Source organism: Mustela nivalis (assembly GCF_964662115.1).
Source record: "Mustela nivalis genome assembly, chromosome: 11".
Classification (NCBI taxonomy): Eukaryota; Metazoa; Chordata; class Mammalia; order Carnivora; family Mustelidae; genus Mustela; species Mustela nivalis.
In genome coordinates this window covers 19,500,781-19,519,583 of record NC_139030.1, presented here as the reverse complement: position 1 = coordinate 19,519,583, position 18,803 = coordinate 19,500,781, and the positions used below count along the sequence as shown (strand labels likewise).

General features: G+C 47.9%; 1 protein-coding gene across 5 annotated transcripts in view; it reads right to left on the bottom strand.

The window, feature by feature from the left end:
* Positions 1-18,803, bottom strand: part of MGAT5 (alpha-1,6-mannosylglycoprotein 6-beta-N-acetylglucosaminyltransferase) — a 337,363-nt gene that overhangs the window by 39,643 nt on the left and 278,917 nt on the right. For all 5 annotated transcript variants that reach the window (XM_082689322.1, XM_082689323.1, XM_082689324.1 and 2 more), the window contains one exon: positions 7,459-7,608. In XM_082689322.1, the coding sequence (XP_082545448.1) occupies positions 7,459-7,608 (150 nt within the window). The remainder of the gene's footprint in view (positions 1-7,458; positions 7,609-18,803) is intronic.

The window sequence follows — 18,803 nt, the reverse complement described above, 5'->3', positions numbered from 1 at the left end:
GGGCTCAATCCCAGGACCCTGATCTCATGACCTGAGAGGAAATCAAGAGTTGGACTCTTAACTGAAGGAGCCACCCAGGTGCCCCTGGGTCTTATTCTTCTCAAGGAGCTGAAAGGAATGAGATTATCAGAGAGAATGTGAGTATATAGGGTGTGGCCCCAGCATGCAGCTCAGGGGTGGGGGTGGGGGAGGATGCCCGACAGCCCCAGAGGAAATGGAAGGCAAGACTGGGAAGAACTTGTGCCAACACAACACAGCTTTATTAAATATGAAGAATCCAGTGTTGCTACCCTTCCGGCTTTTGAGCTCTGTGATCTGCCCTCCCTCTCAGATTTTGGGGAGGATATGCAGGCTCTCCAGGGGAAAGATGACCTCTCTCAGGTTGCAGGAGAGCACAGGGCTTCCAGATCCTTTTGACTCTGAGAAGAAAGGTGCCAGAAGATGCAGATGGGGGGCTCTGTGGGTTTCACCAGAGACCTGGAGCCCACAATGTGTCCTGACCTCTGAAAATCAGGGCCTGCCATCAAGTGCTGATACCTTCATCAACCTTAAATTGCCAAGAACTTTGGAGGAAATGCAGAATGCACAATGATTATCTATTTAAATAGAAAATACTGGAAAAAATTTAATTAGCTCCTTCAGACCAACCAATCTGAACCCATTAATTAAAAGGATTTGAGGCTGTTGCTTAATGGACTTGAATGTGACCTAGGTTTAATTATATCTGAATAACAATTTGCACTATCTCAGCTGCCCCGCTGGCATTGAAACATCTCAGTACCCAGAAAACAAACATTTTGGGCTAACTCTCCAAAGCCTCACAATCAGAGGATGAAGCTAAAGCAAATACCATACAATTTCTGGGCAATGGGTTTCCTTGTCAAGCTAATGAGGATTGCAGGAAATGCACAACTCAGAAACACCAAAATAACGGTTCTTTGTCACTTCTGTCAATAAGCAATTTTTTCTTCCTTCCTGTGTACTCATTACCTGTGACATTATAATGGAGCAGACTTATTAAGGTCAAATAGCACACTTGAGGTTTGAATCACAAAAAGGGCAGGCAGAGAGAGCGCCTCACCAGCAAAGAGGAGCCTGTCAACTGCTGAGTGCCATGGTCTTGGCATACACTGGTGCATTAACCACACTAAATTGCCTCCCCTCCTAGACCCCAGCTTGTCCTCAGCACGGGGGCATCACAAGAATGCATTCAAGCAGAGGCTTCACTTTTTAAGAGGAAACTGGGCCCATTTTATTTATACCTCATCTGGCCTTCAGAAGCCCCGAATAGAATGAGGATATTCCAGATGATGTAACATTGTCATGAATGCAATTCCTCCCCATCAGTAAGCATTTCTAAACCCAGGATTACGTGTCCTACAATTAAATGTCTGAACTAATATGAAGCAAGAGAAAACAGATGAAGCACCACAGATTTTATTCATGGCACAGGATTGGGACGTTCCTGTATGTCCACCAACAGCTCAGTAAAACCACTTGGAGTCTTACCTTGTGTGAAAGGGAAAAACAGAACTGTTCTAAACACCTAACTGGAGCAGGTAACAAGGAATCCTTTCAACATGGATAAAAGTGGTTCTTAGGAAGACACCACATGCATCTGGCCAGTTTCCAGTCACTCTTGATGGGGAATGTCAAGACAATCCAAAATAAAAGACACACACTCGACATAAGCTTTTCTGACTAGTGTGAACTGGCTAAAATTGGTGGAGTGGCTCAGGAGGGAGTTTGAGCAATGAATCAATCTTAGCTTATCCAATAAATTGAATACTGGTATCAAGTGATCAGGGCAATGTGGTAACTGACAGCACAGGGTCTAAACTCAGGCTGACCAAAGTTCAAATCCGGACGGCCTCACTTCCTAGTTCTAGAACTGTGGGCAACTCTTAGCCGAGGTCCATTCATAATGTATTCTCCCCAGCTATGGGACCTTAGTCAAGGTAACACAAGCTCTCTAAACTGTCTTGTCACTTGTAAAATGGTGTTTTATTTCATGGGGCTGCTATGAGGATTAAATGAGATATTTCATGGAAACGATGCATTCTAAGGTTTGGCACTGAAGTAAATGTTCACTGAGCAAGAGTCAGAATCCAGATCCAACTTCATGCAGCAGCACACACATATGACCTTGTATTGTTTAGCTAGAGCTTAGGTGTGCATGAGTTGTGGTTGTGGGCTTTGCAAGATGTTTGGCACCTGCATGTGTATTTAAGAGTTTGCACTCTTCCATAAAGTACCTGGAATAAAAAAAAAAAAGGGTGAGGAACATCCATCAGAAGAGTGAGAAGACATGGTTTATGGTGGCTGCCTTGTGGAAAAGCCAGTCCCATGAAGCACGTACTATTACTAAGCCTTGTTTCTTCTTCATACAATGATTGGGAATCCCCTTATTTTTGGTAATGTAACTTTAAAAAGAATTTTCATAGCTTTAAACAGAATCCATATGGTAGGTGAATATGGAGGAAATATATTCTTCTGAGAGGTGATGCTTTCATATAGCCTAAAAAGTCTCTATCTGGACACATGTCTGCCCTTCTACATTCAATGCTTGAAGGAAAAGAATAGTGGCCCAAATCTCTCCCATTCAGGTTGGCTAAATACCCTCTCATGGGTTGCCAAAGTTCCTAACCTAAGCTACAAGACTCTCTTATAAAGAGCTAGAAGGTTTAAAGGAGACAAGACAATGATACAAACCAAGTATGTTTAAGTGCCTGAAGGTTGTCAGAATCGGCAGCTATGTCAAAGGCTATTTCTTAGCGATCAGCTCACTGGGTAGGCTCCCAAGTGGTCTTTCAGAAATAAAAACACAATACCAACAACTATACCAAGACCAGAAATTCACCCACTTTGGTCATTTGGAAACGCCAGTTCAAAATCCCATGCACTGCAATTTGCATTATAAATGCATTAACTTGGAGATGGGGGGTGGCTAAGAGAAATATCTGGATAAGTTTCTGACTGTAGATGCAGACCATCTTTAGCTGCCCAGCGCGAACTGTTTACTATTATGGTGTGAGGCAGCCCAATAGGCCAATTCACCATTGCACTGAGGATGGGCTCCCACAGTACCAAGGACAGAGGGCTCTTGTAACAAGAGATAACTCATGGAAAGGGCACAGAGAAGGGTTAGAGAAAACAGCCAGGAGTACTTTAATAAATCCCTGTGATCATGAATGCTACCATAACACCAATGCACCATGTTGAAATATGGCTGATAATTGGCTCCTGTCCTCCAGAGCAACCTTCTGCTCTTATTTAAGGGATTTCAGAATTCACAGGGCAACATTTTGCACAACTAAACAATTGACCCTGCTTACAGCATCATAGAAGTTTGACACTGGTATCCCTCTTATTTATGGTTACTACTTCTACCTGTGTTCTTTTCACATTGTGATAGGTCCCCTGTTTAACTGTTTGCCTCCTCTACCACATCTGTGTAACACTGGTGGGCAGCCCTGCCTTTGTCATCCCTGTAGCAAAACCGCCTGGAGTAAGACCTGGTGGTATTGTGTGTGTTTGAGTGTGCGGATGTGCTTTTGTTCCTGAAGTCAGAGAAGTTACTGAAGTACCTCGCCATACACTCTGCATTCTACACACGTATGTGGGAAGGGAAGAGGGAGAGAGGAGTACATATTGACCCCATTTTTTTCCCCCATCTGGCTGGAATGGGAGTAACTGTAGGTATTGGCCACGAGGATGAAGCCTCCTTGACCATCCGAGGGCACACATTTCCATGCCTGAAAAGGAAGATGGAAGGCGGATTGCTCCATCAGTACGCAAGCGCCTGGGCTCCCTCCCACAGATGGCACTTGTGTGATGCGTGGGCAATACGGTGGAGAGGCGGGCACGGGCTGTCAGAAGGACGGTGTTGCTTGCTGTGGAAATCTTGGCGATTTGGGTGCGTGATTCATGAGCAAAGCAAGAAATCACTCTTACAGGCATGGTCCCAAGATCCCAGATGGCTAATGGATTTCATCCTGACTCTTTCCTTCATTCTTTACATAATTATCTGAAGGCCTTCTACAAGCCAGGCACTGTTCTAGGCATTGAAAATGTACCTGTAAACAGAACAGGCAAAGCCTCTCTCCCATCATGGAGCTGCATGAGTCTGGTTCCATGGCCAGTGGCCACCTCAAGCCATAGATTTTTGAAAGATTGCTCATCTGCATCCAAGCTCATGGGAAAAGTGACAGTTGATGGGGAGTCAGACATGGGGTTGGATGGAACAGGGACAATCTATACTGTATATCCAACCCTGCCCGGGCTGCCAGGTGAGTCCCACCGCTGAGCTGATGAGCTGCCATGGTAGGGCAGCAGAGCTGTCATGACCCCCCACCAGCGCCCCCAGAGTGCTGGAGGGTGATAGGTCCGAGGCTGGGGCAGCGAAAGGTACAGCAACAGCACGAACAGCAGCAGCTTTCCCCGCTTGTTTCCCGCAGCCAAAACTTGCTCTCAACTTTTACTGTAGAAAGGGAGGGACCCGTTCTGCCTCACCCGGAACGCTCGTCCTATCTAGTGTCGATGGGAATGCCCCTTCTATAAGAAGCTTCCTGTGTTAAGACCGGCAGGGCCCTGGGGGGTGGGGAGCTGGGCAGGAAGAGGTTAAAATCAGGAAGGAGAAGAAAGAAAAGACATTAAAAGAGAGGAGGACTTAACTTCCAAATAAAAACAGGCCACCCAGTGCAGGCTTCAACTGTACTCCTGGAGTCGGTTAGACTGAGAGCCTTGTCCGTGGTCCTCTGATAAATAATTAATTCATACAAATGTATATGCTTATTAGAAGAGTCTTTCAGATTCAACAACTTCCTGGCTCTTTTAGCCCCAATTTTAGGGTCACGCTGAATTCCTCCATCTTCGGAGGCTCCCTGCGGCTGGAGTCAGCAAAGGACACGTGGGCCCTTACAGCACGCCGGGCCGAAATGCTGCCGAGCACGGGGTTTCCTGGGCCTGGGTGCAGGGCTTCCAAGACGGCTCGTAAAGAAAACTAATGAGTGAGGAGCTGATCGCGCATCAATCAGTTCCACCTGTCTCCGAACCTGAAGGAGCACCAGACTCGCTTCCCTCCCCGGTGAGTCTGGCTGTGCCGATCCCATTCACTCTACCGACGTCTGCTTCCCTGTATCTCCAGTTCTCCACTTTCAACGTGGATTGGAATAAATCGCTTTTAAATTGCTCCGAGACGCAGAGGAAGGAGTCAGAGGCAGAAAGGGTTATAAACGCAAAGCCTGACTGGTCTTTAGTGTCATTATTTCAAAGCCCAAGCTCTATTCATTTGAGCGCCTGCTGCTGTGTTCTAGGTATGAGGGGGAGATTCTGCAATACATGGCCTCATTTTCATCGTATTTGCCGACTATTTTAGCCATAATTCCACTCGGAGTGCTTTAATACATTCCAGGCAGATGAAGAGGCAATACGAAATGGGTTCAGTGATAGCCTGTGAGGGCACCAGTTTCTCAAGGATAAATACATGCCCCTCACACTCAAAATGCAGGCCGCTGTCCCCGGCTGTCAGGCAGCTTGGACATCACGGGTCTCTTCTCTTTCCCTCCCTGGGACAGGAGGGATCTCAGCTTCGGCCTATTTCCTGCCCTCTGACAGGGTAAGTGGATGGTAGGGGAAGTAAGGGTTCTTTTAAAATTTCCAAGGCTGAGTAAGACATTCACGAGGCTGGGTTAATAGGACTGCGCGAGACAGTAATGACACGCTGTTGAAAACCAGCGCTGCCAAATGTAATTTTAAAGGAGCTCGAGCTTTTCCCACCATCTGATGTGGGGAAAAGTAAAATGAGGCAAATGGCAAAAAATAGCACTGCCACTAAAGGGCCCGGACATTCTAGCGATTCTAAAATGTCATCCTGAGACAGAAAAAGAATGGGAAGCCAAGAGTACAAACTGGGGAGCACACTTCCCTTCTGGGTTGCTGTGAACAGTCATTGGATTAGAGATGACCTTGCAAAGGAAAAGAGATCTTAAGTACCACAAACCAGATCTTTGGCTAAGGAGATAAATAATTTACCCGACTATTTTATTCATGGCATCACCAAATGACCCGGAGGTAGAAATGATCAAATGCAATCACATATGGAGAAACTGAGGCAGAAAGGAGGTACATATTCTGTTGGCTGGTGAGTGTCCACTAAGCATTCTCCAGTCTGGGTGTTTATTCATGCCTTTAAGGGCCCAGCAGAGCTTTAATTTGCAAAAAGTAAGATCAATCAGTCAATCATGAGTTAGGGTTGCCTCCCAGGCAAAGTGAGTGACTGTGGGCCAGCCGAACACTCTAGTCTACTTTCTCCTGGTGACCATGACCTTAACAACAATAGCACCTTCCCCACCCACCTCTCTGGGCTGTTGTGAGAATCAGTCAGGGCAGCAGGTGTGAATACACTTTCCCAAATCCCAGTGTCACACAATAATGAGAAATCTCTCGTAAGCCACAGAGCTTCTCCCCAACTCGGCCTTCCCCCGACCTTCCATGGAAAACCCCACCAAGCAGGGCTCAGAACTGAGATAGTCACTGTCAACAACAAGCTGCCCTGTCCCTAACTTAAGGAAGGGATCACACTTGCTTTCTTCACTCTAATATCCCTTGCACCACGTCTGGCTCTTCAAAGCCAAACTCAAAGTCTGTTTGCAAGTCCCCTAACATCATTTGGTACTTTTGCAGGAACTGGGTCAAGACAATGCAGTCATCACGTGACTCAAACAGTTCTCCATCAGTGGTTCCCCCAGTTAGCTACTCCATGGGGTCTGCAGTGTGTCTACGTCTGTGACAATCAGCCCCTTCAGCCCCTTACCAGAGGTCTCCTCCCACTCTTTCCCAGCAACAGAGCAGCTGGGGGGTTTGTGGCTCCCTCCTGAATGTGTCTGCTCTGCCTGCACCACGTGACCCTCCCTCATCTCTCCTGACACCAGGCATGCTCTGCCCACTGTCTACCTCCAAATCTTTCACGGTGCCTTCCCTGCACCTTAAGCCCAAAGAGACCCTCCCCTTGTCTGAACTTCTTCAGTGTCCACTATGAACTTTCTGAATGAGGAGGTGTGAGGAAAAGCCAGTTTGGGGCCAATTCCTTGAATAGAGCTACTGGGGAGGTAGGGGAGCCAAGCACCCCAGGCAAGCTTATATGAAAGTCGCTGCTTGATCATGAGGTCTGACCTTCGCGACAGGGCCTTACATTTTCTGCTTGCCACCGGATCCCCAGAGCCTTGCTTGACACAGCGTGGGTCCTTGGTAAGTAAGTTGTAAACCGTGGCAACGTCCTTCCACAATTAATTTTACAACCACGGCTGATCTAGAAAGCCACTGCCCGGAAATGACCTAACGAGCTTCTATAGCATTGAAAAGACAACATGAGAGATTCTTATCCCATTTGTAACACCAATGGAAACAAACTGTAAACAACATCAGTGACGGGTTCTTACACAATCCCTAAAAACCTACCTTGGTTTCTCGGAGCAGAAATTGCAGGTCTCGTCCACTGAGGATACCATGGTTTTTCACGTAACTGGGAATATTCTTTGTGCTGGAGCCGTACACAGTCGCGTGCACTTCCATGTAGGTGTGAATAATGTCCAGATAGATTTTCTTATTCTAAAGAGGGGACACAAAGGAAAGGCATTTTTTTCCCCTTTTCATTCTTGTAACAACCTGCCTCATAGCTGGAGGCCACAGAGACAGAGTTCTTAATATAGAGATAGCAGGAATGTGGCAGTCCAACCTGTAATAATTCTTTCAAAAGTAATCTGACTGGATTTGGAGGGCAAACACAGTCATCCCGCTGCTGTACAATTCTGCAGGAAGGAACTTTTATGTAGCAATATATCACTGAATACCAATGATAGCTCAAGGCCAATTGTTTTAAAGTATTATCCTCACTTTGTAAATTACCAGGGACCCAACACTTTGCATTTGGCTCCTCTGCCTTATGGGGGAGGAAGTTTGGGAAAGGAAAACCCAGAGAAGGCAGTCAGTTGGACTAGAATATTTATCTGGAGAAGCTAAGCTGTCCCCGAGGAACGCAAACATCCCCGGCTCTTGCCAGTATTTCTAGTGATGATTAACGCATGTTGTCAGAACTGGATCCCACCTACTTGGGATGAGGGGAGACTAGAGTTTCCCACAATGTACGCTGATTGACTTGGCAGCTGGAGAGATAATGAGCATATCCAGGTAGACAAAAATGGAAAAAAGATTAAACGTATACCTTGATGAACCCTGAACCATTCAAAAGTAGTTTTATTTTTATTAGAAGCAAAACAAAATCCCTTTTCTGTACTGAATTTCAAGGCACATTTTCTAAATCAAAACCACCTGTGAAGCGGAAGCGACTCACTTTCCCTTCCTCTTCACGTTTCTGTGTGACTAAGTAGCACAAGCTGGATTTTGGAGGTTGCTTTTTCTTTTCTTTCTTTTTTTTCTTTTTGAAACTTGAAAGATTCAAGTTCTGTAATGTTTTCCAGTTGTATAAAAATGGGACAAGTTTTTTTTTTCTCATTCTAAGCCCGTTTTCACACACTCTAGGAAAATGTATTAGTAGCCAATTCTATGAGTAAAGACCACAGGGGATGCAGGGGTGTGGCACCAGCAGCCATGGAGCTCAGGGAAGGGGTGGGGGGAGGGTGGCAGCACGTCCCAGCCTCCTCACAGTGTTCTGAGCCGGACTCAGGACATGCCCTCTGCCATGAACGGCCCTGGTGGAGAATATTACAGCGGGCTCTCCATGTTGTGGGATGCATGTTTCAAATCACGTATCAAAAGTCTTCGTGTCTGGAGAAACAGCCTCGTTCAGTTCTCCATCCTATGCACTAAGATGATTTTGTTCAGAAGCAGCCACATCCACGCCTGCACTCTAAAGTATGCATGAAATGAACACTTGGCCTGAAAGTTTAATTTCATGCCATGTTTGGTATGGCTCGAAGATGCTGAATTCATCACTCAGAGATGTATACCCTTGAATTAATGCAGAGGTGACTAGAAAACAGTTTCTAAACCCTGACTTCCCATTCACAGCTTTAGTCAGATTCAGTATCATCTCCTTGATATACATTAATTTGAGGGGTTCTCGGATATGGGTCTTGTGCTGCATGGACCTGGTAACTCCTGTCCCCACAAATACCCTTCTTGGGGACTCCAACCCTGCCCACAGCCCCTGGTGGGGAGGAAGGAGATTCTGTAACCCTGGCCCCTTGCCACTGCAGCCCAGGCTGTGTCTGACCTGAGGGGGACCCACCTCTAGGCTGGCCAGGAGCCTGGGACAGGGTGGCCAGCCTGCAGAGGGTGAGCTGAACCCATCAGACCCTCTGTCAGGAGCTCAGAAGCTGGTACTCAGAGAGACTCTTGCCAGATGGCCGTGGGCTATAGAGCGGAAAAGTCACTTGGTGTTGGAGTCTGGGCGATTATGAGCCAGAAACAAGTTCTGAGGAAGTCAGGTGCCAGTTCTGAGGGGTGGAGATGAAAACAGAGCCAGGTGAGAGTTGAAAGAGGAAAGGGGAAGACTGAGACAAACAGTTGGTAATCAGAGGGACTGAGACCAAGTGACAGAGAGACAGGGCATGTGAGAGAGAAAAGAAGGAGGAAAGAGGGTGGTGGAAGCCAGTGAGGAAAGAAGCAGAGTCCTGGAGGAGAGAAAACCTGGTTCTCGAGCTGCTTCTGGGTCCCACTCCATCCATAGCTGTTCCCTATCCTCAATTTCCCAAATCTTCCCGGATCTTTCCAACTATAATAAAGGCAGTTGCCCAAACTTTCCCCCATCCCATTCCATACTTTCTCTTGAGCAATCCTATCATCCAAAAGGAGACTTGTCAGGATGTCTAGTTGGGCTTTGAGCAGGGACCAGGCAGGCATCTCTCCTGAAAGCAAACAGAGACACTTCCCTATGAAAAGCCAGCTGCTAACTAGCGAAGATGGACCAAAGGACCCTGAATTGGTTCTGCAGTGAGGGACAAAGAACAGTGAATGGCCCACCTGGTTCCTGTCCTGGAGGATACTCACCTCAGACAGACCTAAGATTAGGATTCCCAGACCCAGTGCCTGGGGAGTAAAAAATATACAGGATACAACACAGGTATTGCCAACAACTCCAGGGAAGGTGGGGGCTCCTTGAAACACAGCAAGGGGGGGGGCAGTCTCAGGCAAATAAAAAGCAGCATACGCAGGGGCTAATAATAAAGTCTGTGCATTTATTAACATAAAGTCTGAAAGGAGAAATTACCTTCAGAGAGAATTTATGTAATTTCAGGAACAAGAAAATCAAACAGGTTAACAGAGGAAAACAAATGTTTCCAGTGTAACTCTAACCTTTGAAGCGGACCTGACAACTGGGTGATTTAGCCCAGGCTTCTTGTTGCCACCTGTGCCGAGTGCAGCAGAGATCTGGTAACGGTGACTCACGTCACAGATCCCAGGGCAAGGGGCACTGGAGTCCCCCACACTGAGCTGTCTCCCTGCCTGAAGGTAATGCTCACTGGATGCTATGGGAATCCAAAGTGCCAACTCTACCTTACTACCACTGCCCGATTTTCAAGTGCACATGTCCAACTGCCTCCTGAACCTGTCTACCTTGCTGGGCTGCAGGCACTTCCAGCTCAACATGTCAAAAAGGGGATCCATCACCTTACATTCCCAGACTAGCATCATCTTGTGTGCTCCTCATCTCAGTGACTGGCATTAATCTGCACCAGATTCACTAGGTTCCTGCACTAGAATCACCCTTTTCATTCCCCCATCAAAGTGGGCACAAAGCCCTACCGATCCTGCCTCCATAGTACCAAATAGGCCTCGGTCCCCACCCGCTTTGATGGTGCCGGGATTAGTACAACCGGCATCTTAACACATCTCCCTGGGGCTCAAAAAGGTGATGCACCTTGTCCAAGATTTCAGCAAGTGAGCAGCAGCTTTGGGACTGACCAGAGAACAATCTGTAGGGCTCAACATCACTTTTGAACTGTGCAAAGCAATACTATGTATAGGGACAAAATTTTTTTTTTTATATGGACATTTGTGGTTAAGTACAAAAATATGCACAGGGATGACAGACTCCACTTCCGGGTACAGATTACTGAGGTGGCAGGGAGGACTTGGGGAGGTGCTTTAATGGTTTTAATGGTATTTGTAATATATAATTTCCCTGTTAAAAATAGCAAAATGGTAACATCTACATATCTGGATGATGGGTATTTGATATATTAATTAAAAAGAAAAGTTTAAAATGCATGTAATCAAGAATGAAGAGAAACCACATTGTAGGACTTCAAAGCTGGCACCATTGGCACCTCACTGGAAGGCTCAGGTCCCACCACGAAGAGAGGCTCAAGGGAATCCCTCCTCTCTTTGAAGTACGTTGCTACCTTTGGGTTTAAGAAATAGGGTGCTGAAGTTTCTTAAAGCAAGTGCGGCCCTGCCTTTCCTTTCCCAACCCTTGGGTAGGACCAAAGTGGGGAGGGGGATGTGCAGGGACGAGGACATTTTCCAGCATCTCCCTCCCTTCCTTTATGTTAGATATTTGGGCCCAGGGTGAAGGTGTTACCATGAACTGAGTGTCCTGGATCTTGGTGATCCAAGAACTGGATTCAGATCACTCCCTAGAAAGCTTTCCCTCTCCGACCTAAGAGACCAAGGTCAAAGCACTTTACCCACTCCCCAAACCCTATCACCTACAAGTTAATGAGATGCAGTCAGAAGCGTCTTGCACTGACTGTCAACCCCAGGCAGGTGGCCACCGCCCCTTTCTGGGGGCTGAGACAACTGCCTCCAGTCTCAGCTGAGCAACTGGGGAGCCCCAGGACACGTCAACAGCCTCTAGTTCAATTTCAGTTCCCCTTAAAAACAACCAAGCAAACTGATTAAAATTCAAATCTACCTAAACTCATTTGGAGGTGGCGGGGAGGGGAGATGCAAAAGCAAAGGAGAGAACATCCTGGAGCAAAGGAGGAGTGTTTTTCCCAGGTCCCTGGATGCTTGCAATTGTAGCTGGAGGCAGGTGCATTTTCAGAACTGGTCATAAGCTATTCAGAGCTTGAAGACAGAGCTTTCGGAAAACAGTTCAATCTAAAGCAATACTAGCGTGATTCTACAGCAGGGGGAGAGGCAGAAAGCACAAACAGAGAACCACAAGCCCTTTCCTTTCCCAGCTGGTGAATTAGGGGGAGAGGAATGTTCTTTGGCCAATGTCAGCATCCTGAACTATTGGTTGCACTGGGTATTACACACTCTTCTTGTCAGCAATATCCCTGCTCCCCGCTGTAGACACATACATCCTTTCTCCCAGACTCTACTCCCTTTGTAGGTGCCTTGTCACCTGTCATTGTTTAAAAGAAAGAACTCCACAGCTCTGCCCAGAGTCTGTTGGTCCAGGGAAAGCACCTAATGAGTGCTGAGCCCGTGGGCATCCTTCCTAGGAAGAGCTGATGGGTGTGGGAGAGCCAATCCCTCCCCAGAGTTCAAAGTCACACTGAGCCATCCAGCATGGGTCCCATCACATGGAGGTCAAGCTCCAGGCAGAGAAAAATGAAGTCCTTGCTTGGACCAGGCCAAAGGCAAGACAGTGCGTGTTCCGGCAGGGTCTCGAACCACGGTTCCAGTTATGTCTCAAGTGGCTCCTGGGCCCTCCCCAGGTGCCCCGAGTCAGGCAGTCCCCTGCTGTGTCTGGAGCTAGGAAAGCTGGGTTCTTTCCATTTCAGCAGGAAGAACGTCCAGACAAGTACACTGTGACCAGATTTTTATTTTGACCATCAAGGATTTTTTTTTTTTAAGATTTTATTCATTTATTTGAGACAGAGAGAGCACTAGAGAGAGAGAGCGAGCACGAGTAGGGGGCAGAGGAAGAGGAAGCAGCAGGCTCTCTACCGAGCAGGGAGCCCAACATGGGATTGGATCCTAGGACCCCGGGATCGTGACCTGAGTCGAAGGCAGATGCTTAACTGAATGAGCTGCCCAGGATCCCGGGCATCGCGACCATCAAAGATTCTTAATAATTTTTAATGTAGTAGCCTCCGCTCCCTCCCCTACAAATACAGAAACTGGTTTACTCCACAGTTTTATGAATACACGGTGATGAATCATACACTTTAAGAAGAAAGTCCATAGAGGATGCCTTCCCTCAAACCATACCGGAAATGCTTCACTAACTTCTGCTGTGACATAACTCCTGGAAAGTTCGGGGTTGGACTGGTCCATTCGGCTGAACTGAGATCTTGTGAATCTTTCTCTACCCCTGCCTCCTCCATGCACTGCATCCACCCGTGTGAACTGCTGAGAGTCTCTGAGCTGATTCGTCATCTGAACGGTGACACAAGCTCCCGAAACTTCTCAGACTCCGCTCCCCACCTGGTCCATGCTCCCAGCACCCAGGCTGCCCTGCACTGTCTGACCAGGAGGTGGGGGGCAGCAGGGGCTCACAATCCTGAAGAGCATCCCAGATGCAGAGAGAGCTGGACCAGGGCTCACAAGAAGCAGGACACAGAAGGGGGCAGGGCAGACAGAACTGCCCTCTTTCTCTGTCCTGCAGACCCCACCAAAGCCCAGTTCCTCCTGGCAAACCTTCTAGGAAGACCAAGGTGCGGTGTGTGTGTGGCTCCTGGTGGAGGAGGAGCCTGCATGGTCAGCTGGAGGTCATCTCACCTGGTCCTTCTCCTGCCTCACTTCCTTCTTCCTGCACCCTTATGGCCCTGGGCTTGCAGCAACTTTCCCAATAAAGAGCGATACTCAAATCTGCTTTGGGCCTTGCTTTCTATGGGCCCTGGGCTGAGGCCCTCACCTCCTTCAATCCACCATTCTCAGGGCTGGTTTCCAGAACTGAAGGTTTTGCTCCCCTGTATAAAGTCTTCAAAGGCTCCTCATGGCCGTGAGAGATGACCTTGCTAGGGATGCCCACAAGGCCCTTCCCAAAGCGGGCTTCTAGAGGCTTTCCAGATTCATCTCCTACCTCCCCACTCCTCCTTTGTGTCAGGCCTACCTACGTCTCCCCCACTCTGCCTTGGCCCAAATGCCCCCCACTCCTCTCCTGGGCTCCTCCCCCTTCCTTCCCTGCAAGCTGGCAATCCTTGGGCCCATCCCGGGTGAGGTGAGTGGCCACGTCCTCAGTGCCCTCAGTATTGCCAAAGTAATCACACAAGGAGGCCACTGGAGGGAGGGGGCTCTAATGCCAGCATGGCCTACACAGAGCCAAGCTGGCCGGCCCCTTGAGGTTATGAAATCTAAATGCTGGAGAGACAACCAGTCACAAACAGCTCACGGGGCAGTACACCGAGGCCAGGGCCTTTATTTCCTTTCTTCGCCTCCATACCTCCTCAGAGAGCCTTGGCGCCCCATCCACCCCTGTCAGGGGAGTGCTTCTCCTTCCGGTTTGGCGCGCTGCCTCCTTCCAACTGATTTTGTTCGAATAAATTCTTAAGCTTTTTAATACACCTCAGTTTATCTCTGAACTTCCTGATTGGCCTCTCTGGGCTGCACTGTCCTTGCCTGCCCACCCTGCGGGGCAGGGGACCACTGCAGGGCAGGACCCCGGAGGCTCCGGGCCTGGGGAAGAGCTCAGGAAACGGGCTGGGTGAGCATACAGGGAGCAGGAAGCACAGCACACTAAGGCGCTCACGGAGGAGACAGATCTCAGGCTCCCTCACACGCGACTCCCTACCCAGTGCTGCCCATCTTCCCACCCTGCCTCAGGAGCCAGGTCCTTCCTCCACAAAACCTTCTCGCAGCACATGAGCTTGAAGTCCGTGACTTCACCTCAGGGTGTATTTTAATGAAAATAAAAACGAGAGTTGCAGACCTTACAAGATGGATTTCATAGTTGAGTATCTTCCTTATAACCTAGGTCTCTCAGGAGTGGTGAAGTAGAAGGACAGGAGGGAGGGAGACATTTGAGGGAAAAAAAAAACAAACAAAAACACCAAGAACAATACCCCCCGCCCCAGCAAAACCCTACCTCATCAGTCTGTTCCTGAAGTCTAAAATTCAACCAGGATGAAAAATTCTTTTATTCCAAGATTAGAAGTTCTAAAATGCAAATATCTGAATTTCAGCAGTGAAGCAGAAAGAATTTACATTACAGAATAATTAGACCTTAAGGTCCCTGGCTCATTTACTGCAAGTAACCACCCAAGGTTAAGGTGTGTGTTGGGGTGTGTGTGTGGGTCAGGGTCCTTACTGTGTCTCACCCAGGCCTCCTAGGGCTCTGGAAGACTCTGTGAAGTTAAGATTCTCCAAGCCTGCACCCTGACCCTCCCTAAATCCCGACCTTTCAAGGAGAAAGGGGGATGTTCAGTAATTACAGTGGGAATAAGAAGGGGAACCTTGTGCTCTTGTCTCCAGCCTGATCTGTGGCCCCACTATGCACCCATGGCCAACAAAAGGGAATCTGTTCCCTTTTGCTGTCCCAGGCTTCACACTTATTCTTGATTAAACCTTAGCTGGTATAAATTACAACTCTTCTAGCCACACTTAAGTATGATACGAGTGGTTCTAGAACCTACCGACTGCTGAGTTTTGGGCAGAGGGCAAAAAGAATGGATGTGGAATGAGTGAAAGGGCAGAATATTCACCAGTACTTGACTTATTTTCTACTGTCCAGTTAGGTGACTGAAATTTCTAAGATTTTCACAGAAGATTTTTGAGGCTTGATGGCTAATGTGGAAATAGCAAGCAGCCCTGTTACTGCTGGTGGTTCTATAAATACTGGATAATATCACTTCCCGATTATATCAGACACCTTCTATGTGTGCTGAGCTCGAACTGGGAATAAAATATACATAAAAGCTACTTAAATAAGTATATACCCTTATTTAAAAATAAATGGCGCTCACACTGCCCCCCCCATCCCCGCCAGACCATAAAATGGGACAAGCTTGAAAGGAGTTTCAAGATGGCTAGAGTCTTCCTTTAGCTGCCCAACCTGAACCCAAGCCCACCCCACTCCCCGATCTTCCGGTCCAAACCTTAGTTGGTTAGCTAGCATGCTTCCCCATTTTCCCAGCACTTTCAGGTTTCAGGGGTTTCTCTGCCTTAGCGATGGAGCCTTCTGTAATTTAACAAATGTCTCTCAAAGGACCCTGGGGATCCACCAGCCAGTTTGTGAAAACAATGCACTCCCCTTTCTGCTTTGAGAAGGGAAGGTCTCCAAATTGTAAAGCTGGCTTCTCTCAGGGTCCCCTCTCCCTTCAGCGCAAATGCGGTCACTTCGGGATCACAGTGCCCCTTACTGCGTTTCCTCCACTTCCAGCAGTGGAGGCCAAAGCCCACCAGCTACGCTCCTATGCTCAGAAAACAGGCCGACAGGTGGAAAGCAGGCCCCTGCCACCCCCACCAGGTGTCACAACGGAAGGACAAGAAAAATAAGAGGCTGCCTTGGCAAAACTGAGGTTGCAGTTTTTAGAGAGCCTGCATGGGTCAGTGATATATGGACTGAGTGGAGGTGACCTGTGAGCCCCATCTACTCCTGACAGAGTGGAGGACACGGGATCCGGAGGGGCTTACGCCAGCACCCAACAATCGGATGCGGTCTGAAGTCAGAGGAAAAGGACAGAGACACTGTCCTCTGTGTCTCCAGGGAAGGATCTGGAATCACATTCACACCAGTGGGCAGTGTAACAGGTGCGAACGTGGGGCTTCTCCTGCCAATTAAACTGAGGCCCCAAAGGCCAGCCACAAAGCAACAAGTACCAAGTAACTCAAAGTGAGCAGCCAGCCCACATCCCCACAACCCTGAGAGAGGAGGAGGGAGGTCATCCCTGGGGAGCTGCTGGCCCGTTTCCCTCCTCTACTTAACCAGGTGAGCAAGGCTCTGGAGGACCACTGGGAGAGCTTCGCATGCATCCCCGGAACTCCTGGGGCACACAGATTAGCACCAGACCCAAGCTTTAAAATGCCTCCTGGTCAGAGCCTCTGGGACTGGGAGGATGCCTTGAAGGAGACACTGGGAATGGGCCAGAGCTCCCAGGGTTTTTTAAAGTAACAGGTGACTGTTTCCCTTGGTGCAGGTGTGGACCACACAGAAAGGTGCCCCACTGGATGCTTCGGGGAAGGGCTCTGTCCAAGGGGCCACAGGGAGAGTGGGAATGCTGGAAACCAGCCCTGAGAGGGAGCCACACCTTCATTTCAGGCTTCTCAGTCAAAACAGCACTTAGAAGAGGAAGGAAAGGAGCTTAACTTGAGATGATGTTCAGAGTTTCCACTATTAAACTAGAATGGGTATTTTAATTACTGCACTTGGGCTATTCCTGGAACTGAAAGTAACAATAGTTTGTTTTTTTTTTTTAATTTTTTTTTTTTTATTTCCAAGTTTTGTAGGACTTGCCCAAAATTATATCCAAGGGGCAGAAAAGACTAACTGTACAGTTCAAGGGAGAAAAAAGTCGTTCCTTGCCTGAATTCAATAGAAGCTCCCTCTTTCAATGTAATGTTTACATATACAAGGTGGAGCATGGGTAAAAGTTTTTTACTTTTAATACTTTTAATACTTTAATAGTTGTGAGTGTATTTACATACGGCTTAGAAAAACTATCACACCCATGGGATTTCATGCTCATTCATCACTTATGATAAAGCTAAAATAATTATTCTTAAAATGAACTCATTAAAAATACCAAGCAATTAATAGCCCAGGTGGGGTATGCATGTAACAGAGGTCTGAATTTGGTGTAGCTGACTTTTGTCTGGAACCTAAGGCTTCAAAGAAGTGTGTGGTGGAGAGCCTCCTTTCACTAAGAGAAGAGGAAGGGCCACCACTGGTGGCAAGATCATGGCCAGGGCACTCAGGTCAGTCCCTTTGTCAGTTAGCAGGACCGAGATGCTTCTGAGCAGTAAAAGTGCAGCGTGATGGAAGAGGTGGGTGGATGGGTCACAGACTCAAAGGGAAAAGGTGGTAAACCGCTCTCACTTAATGTTGTCTCACTTTGCCGAAGTCCGGGGATGGAAAGCTTCCTCATAAACCACACTTTCGCCCCGTGGCAGCTGTCAGACTTCACACTCCTCAGCCAACACCGTGCATGAAGTTCACTCCCTGGGTCTGACCTGGAATGACTTTCTCCCCGCGGAACGTCTCACACTTTCTGAAGAAAGTCTTATTCGTGGGTAAGCATGTGCAAGGCTATCAGAGTGAAGTGTGTGGGAGGCAGGAGATTGGGGTAAGCTTTAGGCTACCTAGAACCACCTAGATCAGTCTGGACAACCTGCTTTATCTTTTGCAACTTTGACTTCTTCAGATGTAACATGAGAGGCTTGTAGATTGGAAGGTCCTTTGAGCCCTAAAGTCCATGACTGACATCACTTTAGGGGCACCTGCGTGGCTCTGATGTTTAAGCGTCTGCCTTCAGCTCAGGTCACAATCTCAGGGTCCTGGGATCTAGCCCCACATGGGGCTCCCTGCTCAGCGGGGAGCCTGCTTCTTCCTCTTCTTCTGCTTTTCCCTTTCTCATGCTCACTTTCTCTCTGTATTTATCTCAAATGAATAAATAAAATCTTTTAAAAAATAATAAATTTACGACTTAAAGCACCTTCCCCCCTGCTTTCCCAGGGGTTATAGAGCCAGTAATCTGTAAAGGAGATGAGGTATGTGCACTGCTAATGGTCTCCCAGGTCCCCTCTCCTCACAGCTCACCCATCTCTGGGAGTTCTCACTGTTAAGCTCATTAGAAAACTGCCTTCTGCTGCAGAGAGCCAAGGACCCCGGGTGGGTTGGGGGGCACAGTATTCCAACTCTGGAACAAGTCACTCTCCACCTGACTTCCCCAAAGAATCAGACCGAGGCTGGCCACCAGGTGAAAACACAGGGAGTACCCAGAACTTCTGAC